This window comes from Mustela nivalis (assembly GCF_964662115.1).
Source record: "Mustela nivalis genome assembly, chromosome: X".
NCBI classification, from domain to species: domain Eukaryota; kingdom Metazoa; phylum Chordata; class Mammalia; order Carnivora; family Mustelidae; genus Mustela; species Mustela nivalis.
Window position 1 is genome coordinate 91,506,169 of NC_139040.1, and position 14,444 is coordinate 91,520,612.

The 14,444-nt window shown below is 52.2% G+C and overlaps 2 protein-coding genes across 5 annotated transcripts; both read left to right on the plus strand.

The window, feature by feature from the left end:
• Positions 1 to 5,097: 5,097 nt before the first annotated feature.
• On the plus strand, positions 5,098 to 10,656 carry WDR45 (WD repeat domain 45). 4 transcript variants are annotated; one of them, XM_082717996.1, is made up of 11 exons: positions 5,098 to 5,398; positions 7,018 to 7,089; positions 7,222 to 7,296; positions 7,386 to 7,490; positions 8,387 to 8,492; positions 8,614 to 8,708; positions 9,155 to 9,234; positions 9,351 to 9,559; positions 9,648 to 9,749; positions 9,834 to 9,979; positions 10,247 to 10,656. In XM_082717996.1, exons 1-11 carry the CDS (start codon positions 5,260 to 5,262, stop codon positions 10,354 to 10,356), a joined length of 1,239 nt encoding a protein of 412 aa, XP_082574122.1. In that variant the 5' UTR covers positions 5,098 to 5,259; the 3' UTR covers positions 10,357 to 10,656. The 4 variants fall into 4 exon arrangements, with proteins under 4 accessions (XP_082574122.1, XP_082574121.1, XP_082574124.1 ...); XM_082717995.1 differs by having other exon boundaries at positions 5,233 to 5,398; positions 8,384 to 8,492; XM_082717998.1 differs by lacking the exon at positions 5,098 to 5,398 and adding an exon at positions 5,447 to 5,582 and having other exon boundaries at positions 8,384 to 8,492.
• A 145-nt stretch (positions 10,657 to 10,801) lies between these two features.
• PRAF2 (PRA1 domain family member 2) lies at positions 10,802 to 14,085 on the plus strand. The gene is made up of 3 exons (XM_082718016.1): positions 10,802 to 11,383; positions 12,600 to 12,817; positions 13,239 to 14,085. Exons 1-3 carry the CDS (start codon positions 11,205 to 11,207, stop codon positions 13,376 to 13,378), a joined length of 537 nt encoding a protein of 178 aa, XP_082574142.1. The 5' UTR covers positions 10,802 to 11,204; the 3' UTR covers positions 13,379 to 14,085.
• Positions 14,086 to 14,444: the final 359 nt, after the last annotated feature.

The following is a 14,444-nucleotide window of genomic DNA, read 5'->3' on the forward strand; positions in this document are numbered from 1 at the left end:
TTGCTGTTCCTTTTGCCCACACTGCTCTTCCCCCAAATTTCCATATGACTCATTCCCTCTCTTCAGGTCTCTGCTCAAATGTCACCCTATCACAAAAGCTTCTCTGACACCCCAAATAAAGTAGCAACCCCTACCTCTACCCCAGCTCTTCCTATCTCCTAATCCTTTTCCCCTCCATTAGCAGTTAAGTATATGTTCATCAGCTTACTCCTTAGAGGACAAGGATATTGTTCTGCTTCCAGTTCTATTCCCAGCATTTCATACAGTGTGCCTGATGTGTTGTAGGGATTTAATAAATGAATGACTGAATGTTCAACGATTTGTTGTGAAATGGAGGCCTGTGGAAATCAAGATGCTACTTTTCAAAACACCAGAGTAAAACTTAAACAATTCTTCAAGCCACAAATAATCCATTTTCCAGGATGCATTAAAGAGAAAGATGAATTCAGTGAGCCACACTCACAAAAGAAGATGAAATGTTTGAGGAGAGACTCTTAATATTGAAGTTGGCCCAAATGGACCTGAGCAGTCATGTTAGCTTCAAGATCCACACTTTGAACAAGATGTTGACAGAGATGTAAGTACTTAAAACTTGGTCCCACAAATCTGGAATGCCTAAACATTCATCCAAGTTTGGATTTCTTCATCAGGTTACTTGGTCATTGAAACTTGGTCCTTTTGATCCTGAAACCCTTCCTCATAACAACTTTGTATGACAGGAATGTGCATCATTCTTCACTCTCTGGTGACTGTCTGATTAAAACACAGCATTAAGTAAATAAACAGACCACTGGTTTGAGAAGCAAACTGAAGAGGATTTAAACACTTAGGAACCCATCTTCATTCAAATAAGATGTAAAGCCCTATTTGTTTCAGTGTAAAGGTGAGATTAAACATTCATTGTGGAGGTGAGGATGGGTTGATACCTTTATAACCAGAAAGTTTAACAGCTTTGATTAACTGTTCTAAGTGTGGTCTGGGATCTCTTATGGAGGTCCTTGAGAATCTTTCAAGGGGTCTGAAGGTCAGCAGTGTTTTCACGATACTAAGACATTATTTGCCTTTTTCACACTCATTCTCTCACAAATGCATAGTAGAGTTTTTGGGAGGACATCAAATATGTGATACCACAAGAGATTGAACTCAGGAACATATATGAGAATCTAGCTTTTTTCTATTAAACCAGACATTAAAGAAATTTGCAGACATGTAAAATGATGCCATTCTTCTAACTAAATATTTTTTGTTCTGTTTTGGAAAATGCTGTTTATGTTAACACGTGATTTTGATTTTGATTTTTATAAAGATTTTATTTATTTATTTGACAGAGACACATAGCAAGAGAGGGAACACATGCAGGGGGAGTGGGAGAGGGAGAAAGCAGGCTTCCCCCGAGCAGGGAGCCCGATGCAGGGCTCAATGCCAGGACCCCAGGATCATGACCCAAGCCAAAGGCAGACGCTTAACGACTGAGCCATCCAGGTACCCCAACATGTGATTTTAAAAAAGGATGACAGTTCAGGGCACCTGGGTGGCTCATTCAGTTAAGATTCTGCCTTTGGCTCAGGTCGTGATTCTGGGATCCTGAGATGGAGCCCAGCATCATGAGGCTCCCTGCTCAGTGGGGAACCTGCTTCTTCCTCTGCCTGTCGCTCCACCTGCTTGGGCTTCCTTTCTCTCTCTCTCTCTCTCTCTCTCTCTCTCTCTCTGTCAAATAAATAAAATCTTTAAAAAAGAAACAAAAACCAAAAACTAAAAAGGATGGCAATTCTTTAAGAATGTAGCTTTTAGGGGAGCTCCGAGCCCATTTTCCTCCCTTCATCCTGTTAGGCTGCTGGTTTTCGTTGGTATGATGGAGTGGGGTGAGGAGGACAGGAATAAAGCCATTAAAATGTCACAAAGCTCATTCTTACCAAGATTCAGACACTTTTCTTGAATAAATGCTCCTCAGATTGTTTCAAGCTGATGCCTACATTGGCTAACTGCCTACAACTCCCAGAAAGTTAATTTGGATTTTCTTTTGCTATTGTTGTTGGCCAGTGTTTTCACTACTTGTAAGGAGGAATGGATTTGGGGGTTCCTTACTCTACCATTCAGAAAGTGCTATCCTCTTTTATTTATTTTTTAAAGAGATTTTATTTATTTATTTTGAGAGAGAGAGAGCATGAGAGGGGAGAAGGTCAGAGGGAGAAGCAGACCCCCTGTGGAGCTGGGAGACAGATGTGGGACTTGATCCTGGGACTCCAGGATCATGACCTGATCCAAAGGCAGTCGATTACCCGACTGAACCACCCACGTACCCTGTGCTATTCTCTTTTAAACATATTGCCCTACTGTCTTCTTGTTTTCATTGTTGCTAATAAGAAATCTGATGTCATTCTTCTCTTTTTTCTCCCTTATGTAATACATCTTATTTCTCTGGCTGCTTTTAGGATTTTCTCTGTTATTATTGGTTTGGAGTAATTTCATCACAATGTGCCTTTGTGTAATATTTTCCATGTTTCTTACAGTGGAGTTCTTTGAACTTCTTGGATCTGCAGGTGTATATTTTTCACTATTTGGGGGAAGGTTTTTTTCCAGTGTTCCAACATTCATTGTTTATGTACCACACCCTTCGGAAATTACTTCTTCACATATTTTTTCTGTCCCCCTTCCTCTCCTTTGGGGATTCTATTTCCCTGCATATAAGGCCATTTGAAATTGTCCCATAGCTTATTTATGCCCTCTTTATTTATTTATTTAGAATTCTTTATTTTTATTTTTTTTAACTTTATTTATTTATTTGAGAGAGAGAAAGAGAGAACACAAGCAAGAGGAGCGGCAGGCAGAGGGAGAGGGAGAAGCAGGCTCCCTGCTGAGCAGGGAGCCCAATGTGGGGCTTGATCCCAGGACCCCAGGATCATGACCTGAGCCAAAGGCAGACATGTAACCAACTGAGCCATCCAGGTGCCCCTAGATTCTTTATTTTCCTGTTCCATTTTGTTAGTTTCTATTGTTATGATTCAAGTCACCCATGTTTTCCTTCTGTTATGTCTAGTCATTAATCCTATTCAGTGTATTTTTCTGTAATTCACATACCACATAATTCATTTAAAGTGTACAATTCTCTTAGTATACTGTTGTGCAACCACTACCAAAATCAGTTTTAGAACATTTTCATCCCCCACAAAAGAAACCCCATACCCCTTAGCAATCAGTGCCCTTTTCATCCCAATCAATGCCCCACCCCTGCCCCCATACCCCCTTAGCTGCTTCCATAGGTCCTAGGCAACCACTAATCTATTTTCAGTCTCTATGGACTTACTTGTTTGGGACATTTCATAAATGGAATCACACAGTATGAGGTTCTTTGCTGACTGACTTCTTTCACTTAGCAAACTATTTTCAAGGTTTTTTCATGTTGCGATATGTACCTCCTGCTTCCTTTTATGCCTGGTCATGTCTGTTTGGAAAACAGACATCATAAATTTTACTTTTTTAGGGCCTGTATTTCTTTTAAATATTTCACTTATTTATCTGAGATAAAGAGAACACAAGGAGGGAGCAGGTTGGGGCAGAGGGAGAGGCAGACTCCCTGTTGTGAGCAGGGAGCCCAACATGGGGCTCCACCCCAGGACCCTGCAATCAAGACCTGACCTAAGGCAGATGCTTAACTAACTGAGCCACCCAGGCACTCAGAGAGATCTGTTGGGATGTGTTAAGTCTGACATACTTTATGAGACATCCACAGGAATATGTCAAACAGGCCACAACACACGTAAGTCTGGCATTCAGCAAAAAGGTCTAGGCTAGAGGCCTAAATTAGTGGATCTCCCAATAATTAAGGCTATGAGACAAAATGAAGTCACCTAGGGAAGGAATATTGCCTAAAAAAGCAAGGGGGCCAGAGTCATACCCAGGGATACTCTAATATTTGGGAATTGGATAAAGGTGTAAGATTAGCAAGAAATATAGAAGAGTGATGGACATTGGAGAGGGTATGTGCTATGGTGAGTGCTGTGAATTGTGTAAGCCTAACAATTCACAGACCTGTACCCCTGAAACAAATAATAGATCGTACATTCATAATAATAATAACAACAAAAGAAATGTAGGAGAAAAACCAAGAGAGTGAGAGTAAGAAACTGGAATGCACCAGTCACAGGAGAGGGTGCCTGCCGTTAGGGAGGTGACTGCTGGTTTAACAGGATTATTATTCACGGGTGATCTGGTTAAGAGCAATCTCAGAGACATGGGAGTGGCAGGACCCAAACTGAATTAAGTTAAATATGATCTGGGACACAAGGAAGTAGAGACTGAAGAAAGCCAGAAAATTGGCTTTGCCAAGGATCATAGTAGTGGAGTCACGCCTAGGACAGGATATGGAGCCCAAATTCACATTATGTTGACATCATACTTGAAACGGCCTAGATGGCCATCAGTACGAGAAGAGTTGAACCATGCTACATTTATTCCATGGAATGCCATGAATCAGTTAGAAAGATGGGATGCCTGGATGTCACGGTTAGGCAAAGATCTTGGGGATCTGCTGCCTTTGGCTCAGGTTATGAAACCAGAATCCTGGAATCGAGTCCCGCATTGAGCCTGTTTCTCTCTCTGCCTTGCCTACCGCCCTGCCTGTTTGTGCTCTCTCTCTCTGACAAATGAATAAATAAATCTCTAAAAAAAAAAAAAAAGTCGGAATTGAAACAGATATCCATTATATATTAATAGAAACTTTAAAAAGCATCAAAGCAATACTTGAGAGAAAGTAAAGCATGGGTAGACGGTATCAATGTCAACAACCTCATTGTAACGTTTTGCCATCATTTGCATGTTAATTAAATGCGGGAAACGTAATGTAATGCGGGAAACCCTTAAAAGTACATCTGAATTCTCTGTATTATTTCTCAAAACTACGTGTGAATCCAGTTACCTCCAAAGTTAAAAGATGAATTAAAAAGTATTTCCAGTATGCACACCATTGGGCTTTTTTTCCGCAGTAAGCACGTGTACCTCTCCCCATTAAAACCTCATTTTTCATTCTGTAAACAAAATCAAGCGAGGGGAGGGGCTGTCTTCCCTTGGGCAAAAGGAGTTTCAGCTTTCAAGGTCTCCAGGTCCGCGCCCGCCTCCCGCCTCCCCCACTCGCCTCTCTAGAAATCCGGGAGGACTAGTATTTCCAACCAGAAAGGCCACTCTAGCCCACCTCGGAGGCCCAAGTCTTGTTAGCCCAGAAAGTTAACGCCTCTCGCTCTCAGAGCAGGAGCGAGCTGGGGAATGGTCGGCCCTACTCCGCTCAGCGACGCCAAGTCTCTGTCGCCCACCCGCCTCGGCTCCCTCAGACAGCCAGGCCCTCGCAGAGCCTCGCCGGGGGATGCAGCTATGGCTCGCGTTGCTCCAAAGGCCTGGAAACCGGGTGAGCAAGGTTGCGGCCGCGTTTTCCGGCCGGGATGAGTCACTTCCGGTTACAGACTCCCTCCCCCCGGAAGTGAGACCTGATGTAAACACCGGAGCCGGGCGTCAGGGCCCGGGAGGTCAGAAAACCGGGCCGCGGGCGGCACCGACAGCAGGGGTTGGGATCGGGAACGCACGGAGGTCAGGTCAGTGCAGGCAGTGGGGAACTGGGGCATGATCCCAGATTTGGTTGGAGTCTGGGGGAGGGTTGGGGCGGGAGGGGCCCTTGAACAGAGATCTTGGTAGATGGGGGCGCGGCTCAGACAGGAAGCTTAAGTGGGTGCCTGGGTTGGAAGTAGTATGAGGGCGGTCTTGGACTTGAGGAAGTGGAGGGAAGTGAGGCATCCCGGGGCAGGGTTCTTAAGTGTTCAAGATCTTTGGAATGGGCGTCCAAAAAAGGGTCTTGGAAGGTGGGGCTCTCCAAAGAATGAGTCTCTGGGGACAGAGGCAGTCCAGTGGAGGTGGTACAAAGTGGGGGAAGGTAGGTTTGCGCTCTTGGAGGATGGGGAGGGGGTGTGCTTAGGCAAAGATCTTGGGGAGATGGGAGTTTGAAGGCTGTATGGGTGCTCTAGGACAGGAATCTTAGAGGGGTCTGGGGCAGGTGTCTTGGTGTCTTGGGGTTGAGCTGTGCCAGGTATGGGTTTGGGGAGGTGTGTCCTGGGCAAGTCTTGATGGGGAAGGGTTGCCCTGGGGCAGGGTGTTTGGGGAAGAGGGTCGAGAATCTGGAGGAGGAATGTAAGGGGAATGGGATTCCTGGGAGTAAGTTCAAGCCAGTCGATGTTGGAGTCAGGGACAGAAAAGCACACAGGAGGGGATGTCCCGGGGTGTGTGATTTGGAGTGATAGGGGAATCTGATGTAGGGTCATTAGGGCATAAGGAGGTCTGGGAGGACATCCAGGCTGTCCCTGGTTAGGCAGAAATTAGCATGGCACGAGAAGGGGTCATCTGGAGAGAGGCAAGGGGTCCCCAAGGGGTTTGGAGAAGCCTGGGAGGAGTAAGGTGTGAGAGGACTCTGAGATGGTGGAATAGGTTGGGAGCTTCAGCCGGGCATGAGAAGGGGAAGGCCTGTGGGTGGTAGACCAAACATGGCAAGTCTCAGGGCCAGGTCAGGGAGGTTCGGGGTCCTAGCCCCTTTCTCTGTTTATTGACAGGTGGAGTTGGATGGTAGGTCCAGGTGTGAAGATGAGAAACGAATGGGGGGTGGTTGCAGGCCATTAGGGCCAGGGTTGACTGGCGGTGGGGAGAAGATATCACTAGGGCACCCTCTACCCCATTACTTCCTGGCACTCAGTGAGGGCCATGGAGTAAGAAGGAGGTAGGGAGTCCAGCCAAGTCAAGGTGGGCCTGGAGCTGGGGTCAACCAAGTGTGAGAAGATGGAGGAGTTCCTCCATGCCCTTTGGGGTCTCGGGAGCATAGAGTGGAGACCCCAGAACTATCCCCCAGTTTTGTTGTCTTTGTAGTTGCACTGGAGGCAGTAAGTAGCAGAGGAAGAAGAAGAAGAAATCATTTGGGGAAAGGAGTTCTAGGACTTGGAGGGCAAACACCAGACTCTTCCCAACTCTATCCCCATTTGTGTTCAGGGAAGCAATCCTGGACCATGACTCAGCAGCCGCTTCGAGGAGTGACCAGTCTACGTTTCAACCAAGACCAAAGTGAGAGAGGCTCGTGCTTTCACCCTTGTAGTTGGGAGGGAGGAAGGGAAAGAATGGTCAGAGGTGGGTGTTAAGCCCCTAGCTTCCACCTGGGCATCAGCCGAGGCAGCCAGAATTTCCCCCTTCCACCAGGCTGCTTTTGCTGTGCTATGGAGACCGGTGTGCGCATCTACAACGTGGAGCCATTGATGGAGAAGGGGCATCTGGGTGAGCTGTTGGCGGGGGAGGTGCAGTGGGCAGAAGGGGTGTGTCGGGCATTGGCTCCCACCCCTACTGACACCCTGGTCCTTGTCCAGACCACGAGCAGGTGGGCAGCATGGGCCTGGTGGAAATGCTACACCGCTCCAACCTGCTGGCCCTAGTGGGTGGTGGTAGCAGCCCCAAGTTCTCGGAGATCTCAGGTAAGTGCCTTCATCCCCTCCTGCCCTTGGCCCCGACTCCCTGGAATCCTGGCTTCCTCCAGGCACCCCCAAGGCGTGGGCAGATGAAGATGTTAGAGCACCTCAGAGTCACACAGTGAGGCCTACAGCTTGGAAGTCACGGAGCTCATTGCTTGAGAAGCTTGGTGTTTTGCTTTTGCTTAACACTAACTGAATGCCTCATGTATGCCTTGTCCTTCCCTCCAGAGCACTTGCTGTGAGCCTGGTACTGTTCTAAGCACTTTACAGATACTAACTCATTTAATCCTCACGGTACCTCTATGGAGCAGGAAGTATTGTTATCCCCATTTTTACAATGAAGAAACCGACGTCCAGAGAGGTCAAGGGACTTTTCCAAAGTCACACAACCAATAGGTCTTAAAATCTTGGAGACATCTCAGCTGTGCCCTCTTGCTTTGGGCCTCAGGAGCCATCTTGCTTTAAGGCTTTTTGCTAATCCCCTTGGGACATGGCAGGAGAGGCCCTAGGCGAGTCACAGAGCCCTAGGATTCATCACGGAAGTCTCTTAGGGGTATGGACTGGGAGCCCGGCGGCAGAGCTAGTTACTGATGGGAAGTTCCAGGCCTGGGTGTGAATCCCTGCTTGGTTGCTAACGGGCAGTGAGGTCCTTGGCCCAATAACTCAGCCCCCTCGAGCATCGGTTTCTTCATCTGTAAATGAGTATAACAGTCTGAGAAACCTGCGCCCTCGGGAATCACACCCACAGGTGCTCATGCTGCATGAGGCTCACACTGGTGTCAGTAGAAGGTTAAGCAAGTGGGCTGAGGTCCCATGGGGAGTAGGGGTGGGTCTTGTGTCACCAGGGCTGCCCCGCACCCTAAACCTTGGCCCCGACAACGTACCCACCTGCCCAGCAGTGCTGATCTGGGACGATGCCCGGGAGGGCAAGGACTCCAAGGACAAGCTGGTGCTGGAGTTCACCTTCACCAAGCCAGTGCTGGCTGTGCGCATGCGCCATGACAAGTGAGCCTGGGGGGGACTGGGGTGGGGGAGGTAGGAGGTCCCCACAGCAGCAAGAGGGCTAGTCCTCCATGGGCATCCTGCCCTCCCCTCATGGACCTCCTCTACTGTGTGATCCCCACAGAATTGTGATCGTGCTGAGGAACCGCATCTACGTGTACTCCTTCCCCAACAATCCCCGAAAGCTGTTCGAGTTTGACACTCGAGACAACCCCAAGGGTGAGAGGACCCGGATGTGCAGGTGTGAGGGCAAGAGGCAGTGGACAGGGTGGAAATGAGAGAACGCCAGGGGCGCCCAGAGAAGCTAGGAAAGGGGCAGGGCGAGAGTCCCTGTGCAGAGAGGCTTATATTCCCAGTCTGTCTGTCTTTCCATCCATTAGGCAGTTCTGTCTTCCCACGCCTGGGGGCCCCAGAGAGCAGGGAAGGAGCACCCAGTAAGGACATTGCGTGGCTGTGCCAGGGATCCTTGGGCCCTCACTGGTGGCAAGCCAGGCAGATGGCAGGCCCCCCTGAGAGTTCTTTGGGGGCCATATATCGCGGAAGGTCAAAGTCTGGGCCTTACGCAGCTTCTCTCTATTCCGAGACCCTGCCGGGCCCATGGCCTGGGCCCTGCCTCCCCTTTACCAGCCTACCCCCTCCCCCAACACTTTGCCCTCACACCCTAGGGCTTTGTGACCTCTGCCCCAGCCTGGAGAAGCAGCTGCTGGTGTTCCCTGGACACAAGTGTGGGAGCCTGCAACTTGTGGTGAGCCATCCAGGGGGCAAGTGTAGGTGTGTGGGCGGCTGGGCTGGCCCATTCTGTGGACGCTTGGCCTCCGCCTTCCATACTACCCCAAACCCAGACTGCTCCTCCTCCCACAGGACCTGGCGAGCACGAAGCCTGGCACTTCCTCTGCTCCCTTCACCATCAACGCCCATCAGAGCGATGTGGCCTGCGTGTCCCTGAACCAGCCAGGCACGGTAGTGGCCTCTGCCTCCCAGAAGGGCACCCTGATTCGCCTTTTTGACACACAGTCCAAGGAGAAACTGGTAGAACTGCGCCGAGGCACTGACCCTGCCACCCTTTACTGGTGAGCACAGGGTATGTGCGGCGGGCTGCGTGACCCTGTGACCCTCTGCCACCTGACCCATGTGCATCACTGCCGATGTGTCTTCTAGTATCAACTTCAGCCATGACTCCTCGTTCCTCTGCGCTTCCAGTGATAAGGGGACAGTCCATATCTTTGCTCTAAAGGACACCCGCCTCAACCGCCGCTCCGCGTGAGTACTCCCTGCCCGGCCCTACCCTGTCCCCCATCCCCCTGCCTGTGTCCCACACCTGGGCTCAGCCAGTGCTGCCTGCAGGCTGGCTCGCGTGGGCAAGGTGGGGCCTATGATTGGGCAGTACGTGGACTCTCAGTGGAGCCTGGCGAGCTTCACCGTGCCTGCCGAGTCAGCCTGCATCTGCGCCTTCGGTCGCAATACTTCCAAGAACGTCAACTCTGTCATTGGTGAGTGGGAATAGCTCTTGCCTCTCAACCAGGGGTGCTGCATGGGCAAAGTCCTGCAGTTTGGACCTGCAGGAATTTCAGGGCATGGGAAGCCTGAGAGAGCTAGAGCGGGTGGCTCAACTCCATCGCCAGAGGGATGGCCTGAACAAAGGCTTGGAGGTAGACTGTAGGCCATGGGACATCGTCGAGAATTGGAGTGGGTCGCTTCGGCAGCCTTTAACCTTTTACCCGTTCTCCCCCGCCCCACCCCACCCTCCCTGCTTTCAGCCATCTGTGTAGATGGGACCTTCCACAAATATGTCTTCACTCCTGATGGAAACTGCAACAGAGAGGCTTTTGATGTGTACCTTGACATCTGTGATGACGATGACTTTTGAGGACACTGTGGGTTGTGTGAGGGACCTGCCGTGCTAGATTGCAAAGCCTTCAGGGGATCAGGAGTGCCGTGGAAGCTGCCAGCCAGCAAGCAGTAATGGGGCAGGTGCCCACCTTCCAAACAGCAGTGCAATGCCTACACAGCTCTCCCCCAAAAAAGCTTGGGGACTGTGTGCCTGCAGGACCAGGCCAGGGACCCATGGAGGGAGGAGACCCCCCTGGGACTCCCAGCCTGAAGACTGCTAGCAACCTAGAGGGAGTGCCCTAATTCACCTGTGGGGATTAAAAAACCTTCCCAGAAAGAGACATCTCTGATGTGGTGAATATGAATTTTTAAAAAGGCCCTCAAGAGTATTTATGGCTGGACCTGGGGTGCAGGGGTGGGGCTGGAGGAGATGCAGCTGAAAAAGACCTGCGGGAGTTCCAAGTAGGTGTGGTCCTCTTGAACTCTAACAGTGGGATCCTGCAATCCTGCCCAAGTCTGACAGTCCCTATCTGTTTGTCCCAGAATGTGTTACTGCATGTCCTGGAAGGTCAGGATTACTGTGTTCTTGAGCCGTCAGCATGGCTAGGAACCGCCCCTTGGGCGCCCCCACCTGGGGGTTGATGGGAGCGCCTCGCCCGGCGGCGAAGACTTGATTTCCCGGCAGCCCCTGCTGCCTTACACTTCCGGCGTGTTGCTGGCATTTCTGGTCACGTGCATTGCTGCTACGTAGTCCGCCGAGGTGGCTGAAAGAGCAACTGCTGGACCCAGACTCCATTTCCCGGTGTCCCTCGCGGCGGCGCAGGGTATAACGGGGGTTGTAGTCCGGCCTCTCTTCTGGCTGGTCCAGCTACATCGACCGGCAGGATGTCGGAGGTGCGGCTGCCACCGCTACGCGCCCTGGACGACTTCGTTCTGGGGTCCGCGCGTCTAGCGGCTCCGGATCCGTGCGACCCGCAGCGATGGTGCCACCGCGTCATCAACAACCTCCTCTACTACCAAACCAACTACCTTCTGTGCTTCGTCTTCGGTCTCGCTCTGGCTGGGTGAGGGAGGGAGGGGGAGTCCGGTTGGCCAGGGACTACTGCGGGCAGGAAGGGTGGACCAGTGGGGTTTTGAGGAATGGGAGGGGGATGAAGGCGGAAAGGGCGAGTTCATTAGAGATGGGAAATCTCCGGGGCCTGGGAGGGGAGGCTTGAAGGAAGTCGAACGTGGTTATAAGGAGTGCCTTGGGTGGGATACTAGCGGGTCGGGAGGATGGAGAATGTGGGACTGGAGAGGAAAGTGGGTAAGGAGGTGGACCAGAAGATAAGGAGGGCCTGAAAGTTAAAGTGGGGGTGGAGGGGGAGGACGTGAGTGATGGGGCCAGATTAAAGCGGCCTTGGAGGACTTCGGGCAGAGACAGGGACAGGGTTGGGAGGGTGGGCTTGTGGAGGCACTAGGCGTGGAGGGGAGCCTGGTTGTGACTGGAACATTCCAGGAGCATGTACCAGAGACAGGGACAGGGTTGGGAGGGTGGGCTTGTGGAGGCACTAGGCGTGGAGGGGAGCCTGGTTGTGACTGGAACATTCCAGGAGCATGTACCTCTTGGGGAAATTTAACGGAGAGGGAGGACCCAGTGGTGGAAGGCTTGAGACCAAAGAAGGATGGAGAACCTGGAGGGTCCTGGGCAGGGTAGGATGTTAAGAGTGGTACTGAAAGCATGGAAGGGGTGCTAGCGATGATGGGGGGAGAGATGTACAAGGAGTGGGAACCTGGATGGGGAATTTGAAGGGGAGAAGTCTGGAACGGGTCTTGTAAAGACTCTGGGCCCGCGGAGAGGGACATGTCTGGAGACAGAAGGCCTGGAAGAGGAACCTACAGGGATGGGCCCAAAGGGTGGATTTGGGGGCGGGTTGGGGTGGAGTCTGAGGGGTTAGAGAGGGGCCCTCCCGGGGTAGGGCTGGAAGAAAAAGAGCTGGTAAGGTCTGAGAGCCTGAAGGCCTAGCGGACTGAGAGGACCTGAAACGGGAGAGCTGAGGAAGATGGGACTGTAGGATTGACGGAAAGAAAATTAGGACCTCCAGGGCTCCTGGGAGTCGGAAGCCCTGGTGGGTGGAACCTTTGGGAGACAGGCTGGCAGGAGTTATCTGCCGGGCTGGAGGTCCCTGAGAGGGGGGAACCAAAGATCATGGGGTACGGGACGGGGTGGATGGGGAGGCTTGGAGGTTGTGCAGCCCTCTTGCCGTCGCCCGGGCTAGCTCAGTTCCATTGTCCTCGCAGGTACGTGCGCCCGCTGCACACCCTCCTAAGCGCGCTGGTAGTGACGGTGGCCCTTGGCGCGCTGGTGTGGGCGGCTGAGACTCAAGCAGCCGTGCGCCGCTGCCGCCGCAGCCACCCCGCCGCCTGCCTGGCCGCAGTGCTTGCCTTCGGCCTCCTTGTTCTCTGGGCCGTGGGCGGCGCTTGCACCTTCCTGCTGAGCATCGCCGGGCCCGTGCTTCGTAAGTATCCGCTACCCGTAGATAGGCCAATAAATGACCGGCGCTTGCGCACAGTGCCAGGCCAGCCCCGCCCTAAGAGGGGGCGGGGACCCCAGGCGGGCGTGGCCATACCGCCTTCGCAAAGCGCCTTCCCGGGCTTTGCCTTCCCTCTTCTGGGAACGCCTCTCTTACTACCGCTCTTTCGGGCCTCGCTCAGAGTATTGAGCGTCCTCCCCGGGCCACGTCCGGGTTACCCTGAGCCTTCCCTGGCCACGCCCCTGTTGCAAGGCTCGTTACTCGGCCACGCTTTCAGATCGCAGGCATCCTGGCCGCTGACCACTTTATTGGCCTGCCCGTGCTCCGGTTCTCCTCTGTGGGCCCCCATTGGCTAAAAGCTGAGGTCTCATCCCACTGACCCTGCTCCTCTCGGCACTGCCCACAGTGATTCTGGTGCACGCCTCGCTGCGCTTGCGAAACCTCAAGAACAAGATCGAGAACAAGATTGAGAGTATTGGTCTCAAGCGGACGCCCATGGGCCTGCTACTGGAGGCGCTGGGACAAGAGCAGGAGGCTGGATCCTAGGGGTCTGGGATCTGTACCCAAGACTTGGAGAACGCCACCCCCACCCTGGCCCTGTAGAGGGACCCAAAGCCCTTTCCCAGCCCTTGAAATAGAGGGCCCCGTCCAGTTCAAAAAGCAGAGGACATCAGCGACCCTGCCCACCCCAGGTCCAAAATTGGGATATCCCTGCTACCCAGCGCCTATTACCTAGGGGCCCACACTTCCCCAGCCCTGAACCTGGGGCGTGGAGCCCAGAGCATCCGCGGCCAACCTCAAACTCTGGACCCAGAGATACTCCCCCCCCCACCCCCAATCTGGGACCCACCCATCTCCCATGCTCAGCCCCAAAGCTGGGATCTGGGACCAAGGCATTCTCTTGAACCCGGGACTAATATTAGGCTTTTTCAGACCCTATCCTGGCTTTGAAACCAGGTTAGGGCATTGCCAAATCTTGAACCTGGGACCCAGTGTTCCCAGCGCCCATCAGGACAGAGAATTCAGGCATCCTGATGCTGTTGAACCCTTGGTTCCTTGGTTCCGTGTGACCCAAACACTCACCAGTCCCACCTGCCTCTTTCCAGCTCTGCTTAGGGGTTCTGCCCCCTTCTCCAAAGTTCCAGTGACGAGGACCAAGGGGTAGGGTGGGGAGGGGTGGGGGTAGACCCGGAATGGGGCATCTATAATCAGTGTTACTGCAACAATAAAGGCTGGTGCATCGCTCAAGCCAACGTGGGCTTCTGGGGTCAAGTCCATGCGCTTCAGGGGCCAGAAGTGGCCTTCTGCTTTTCAGTTCTGCTGGACTTAGACTAGGTCTCTTTCTGTCAAGTATGCAGACTGAGCAGGGAAGCTCTGTGTTCCTTCATCCAAGTGGCTCCCTCTGGGGCAGAGCACAGAGCAGTTAAAGGCAGAGTGTTTCCTATCATTTGTATTACTGACGGCTCCTGTCCAGGGCTGGCAAGGAATCAGAGCGCAGACCGGCGAAGCTGTTGCCCCACATCACAGCAAGTGAAGCCCAAGTTGATGACATTAGGCTGTTCCCAGTGTTCGTTTGATAATCTGATTCATAAAAATATCTTAACCTGGTCTT

Bases quoted from the DNA above. Each gene is read 5' to 3' on its own strand.
- PRAF2 (XM_082718016.1), top strand. From the start codon at position 11,205: ATGTCGGAGGTGCGGCTGCCACCGCTACGCGCCCTGGACGACTTCGTT. The intron at 11,384-12,599 runs GTGAGGGAGGGA...TTGTCCTCGCAG, and splicing joins TTCGGTCTCGCTCTGGCTGG to GTACGTGCGCCCGCTGCACA. The intron at 12,818-13,238 runs GTAAGTATCCGC...CACTGCCCACAG, and splicing joins CATCGCCGGGCCCGTGCTTC to TGATTCTGGTGCACGCCTCG.
- WDR45 (XM_082717995.1), top strand. From the start codon at position 5,260: ATGGTCGGCCCTACTCCGCTCAGCGACGCCAAGTCTCTGTCGCCCACC. The intron at 5,399-7,017 runs GTGAGCAAGGTT...ATTTGTGTTCAG, and splicing joins TCCAAAGGCCTGGAAACCGG to GGAAGCAATCCTGGACCATG. The intron at 9,980-10,246 runs GTGAGTGGGAAT...CCCTGCTTTCAG, and splicing joins GAACGTCAACTCTGTCATTG to CCATCTGTGTAGATGGGACC.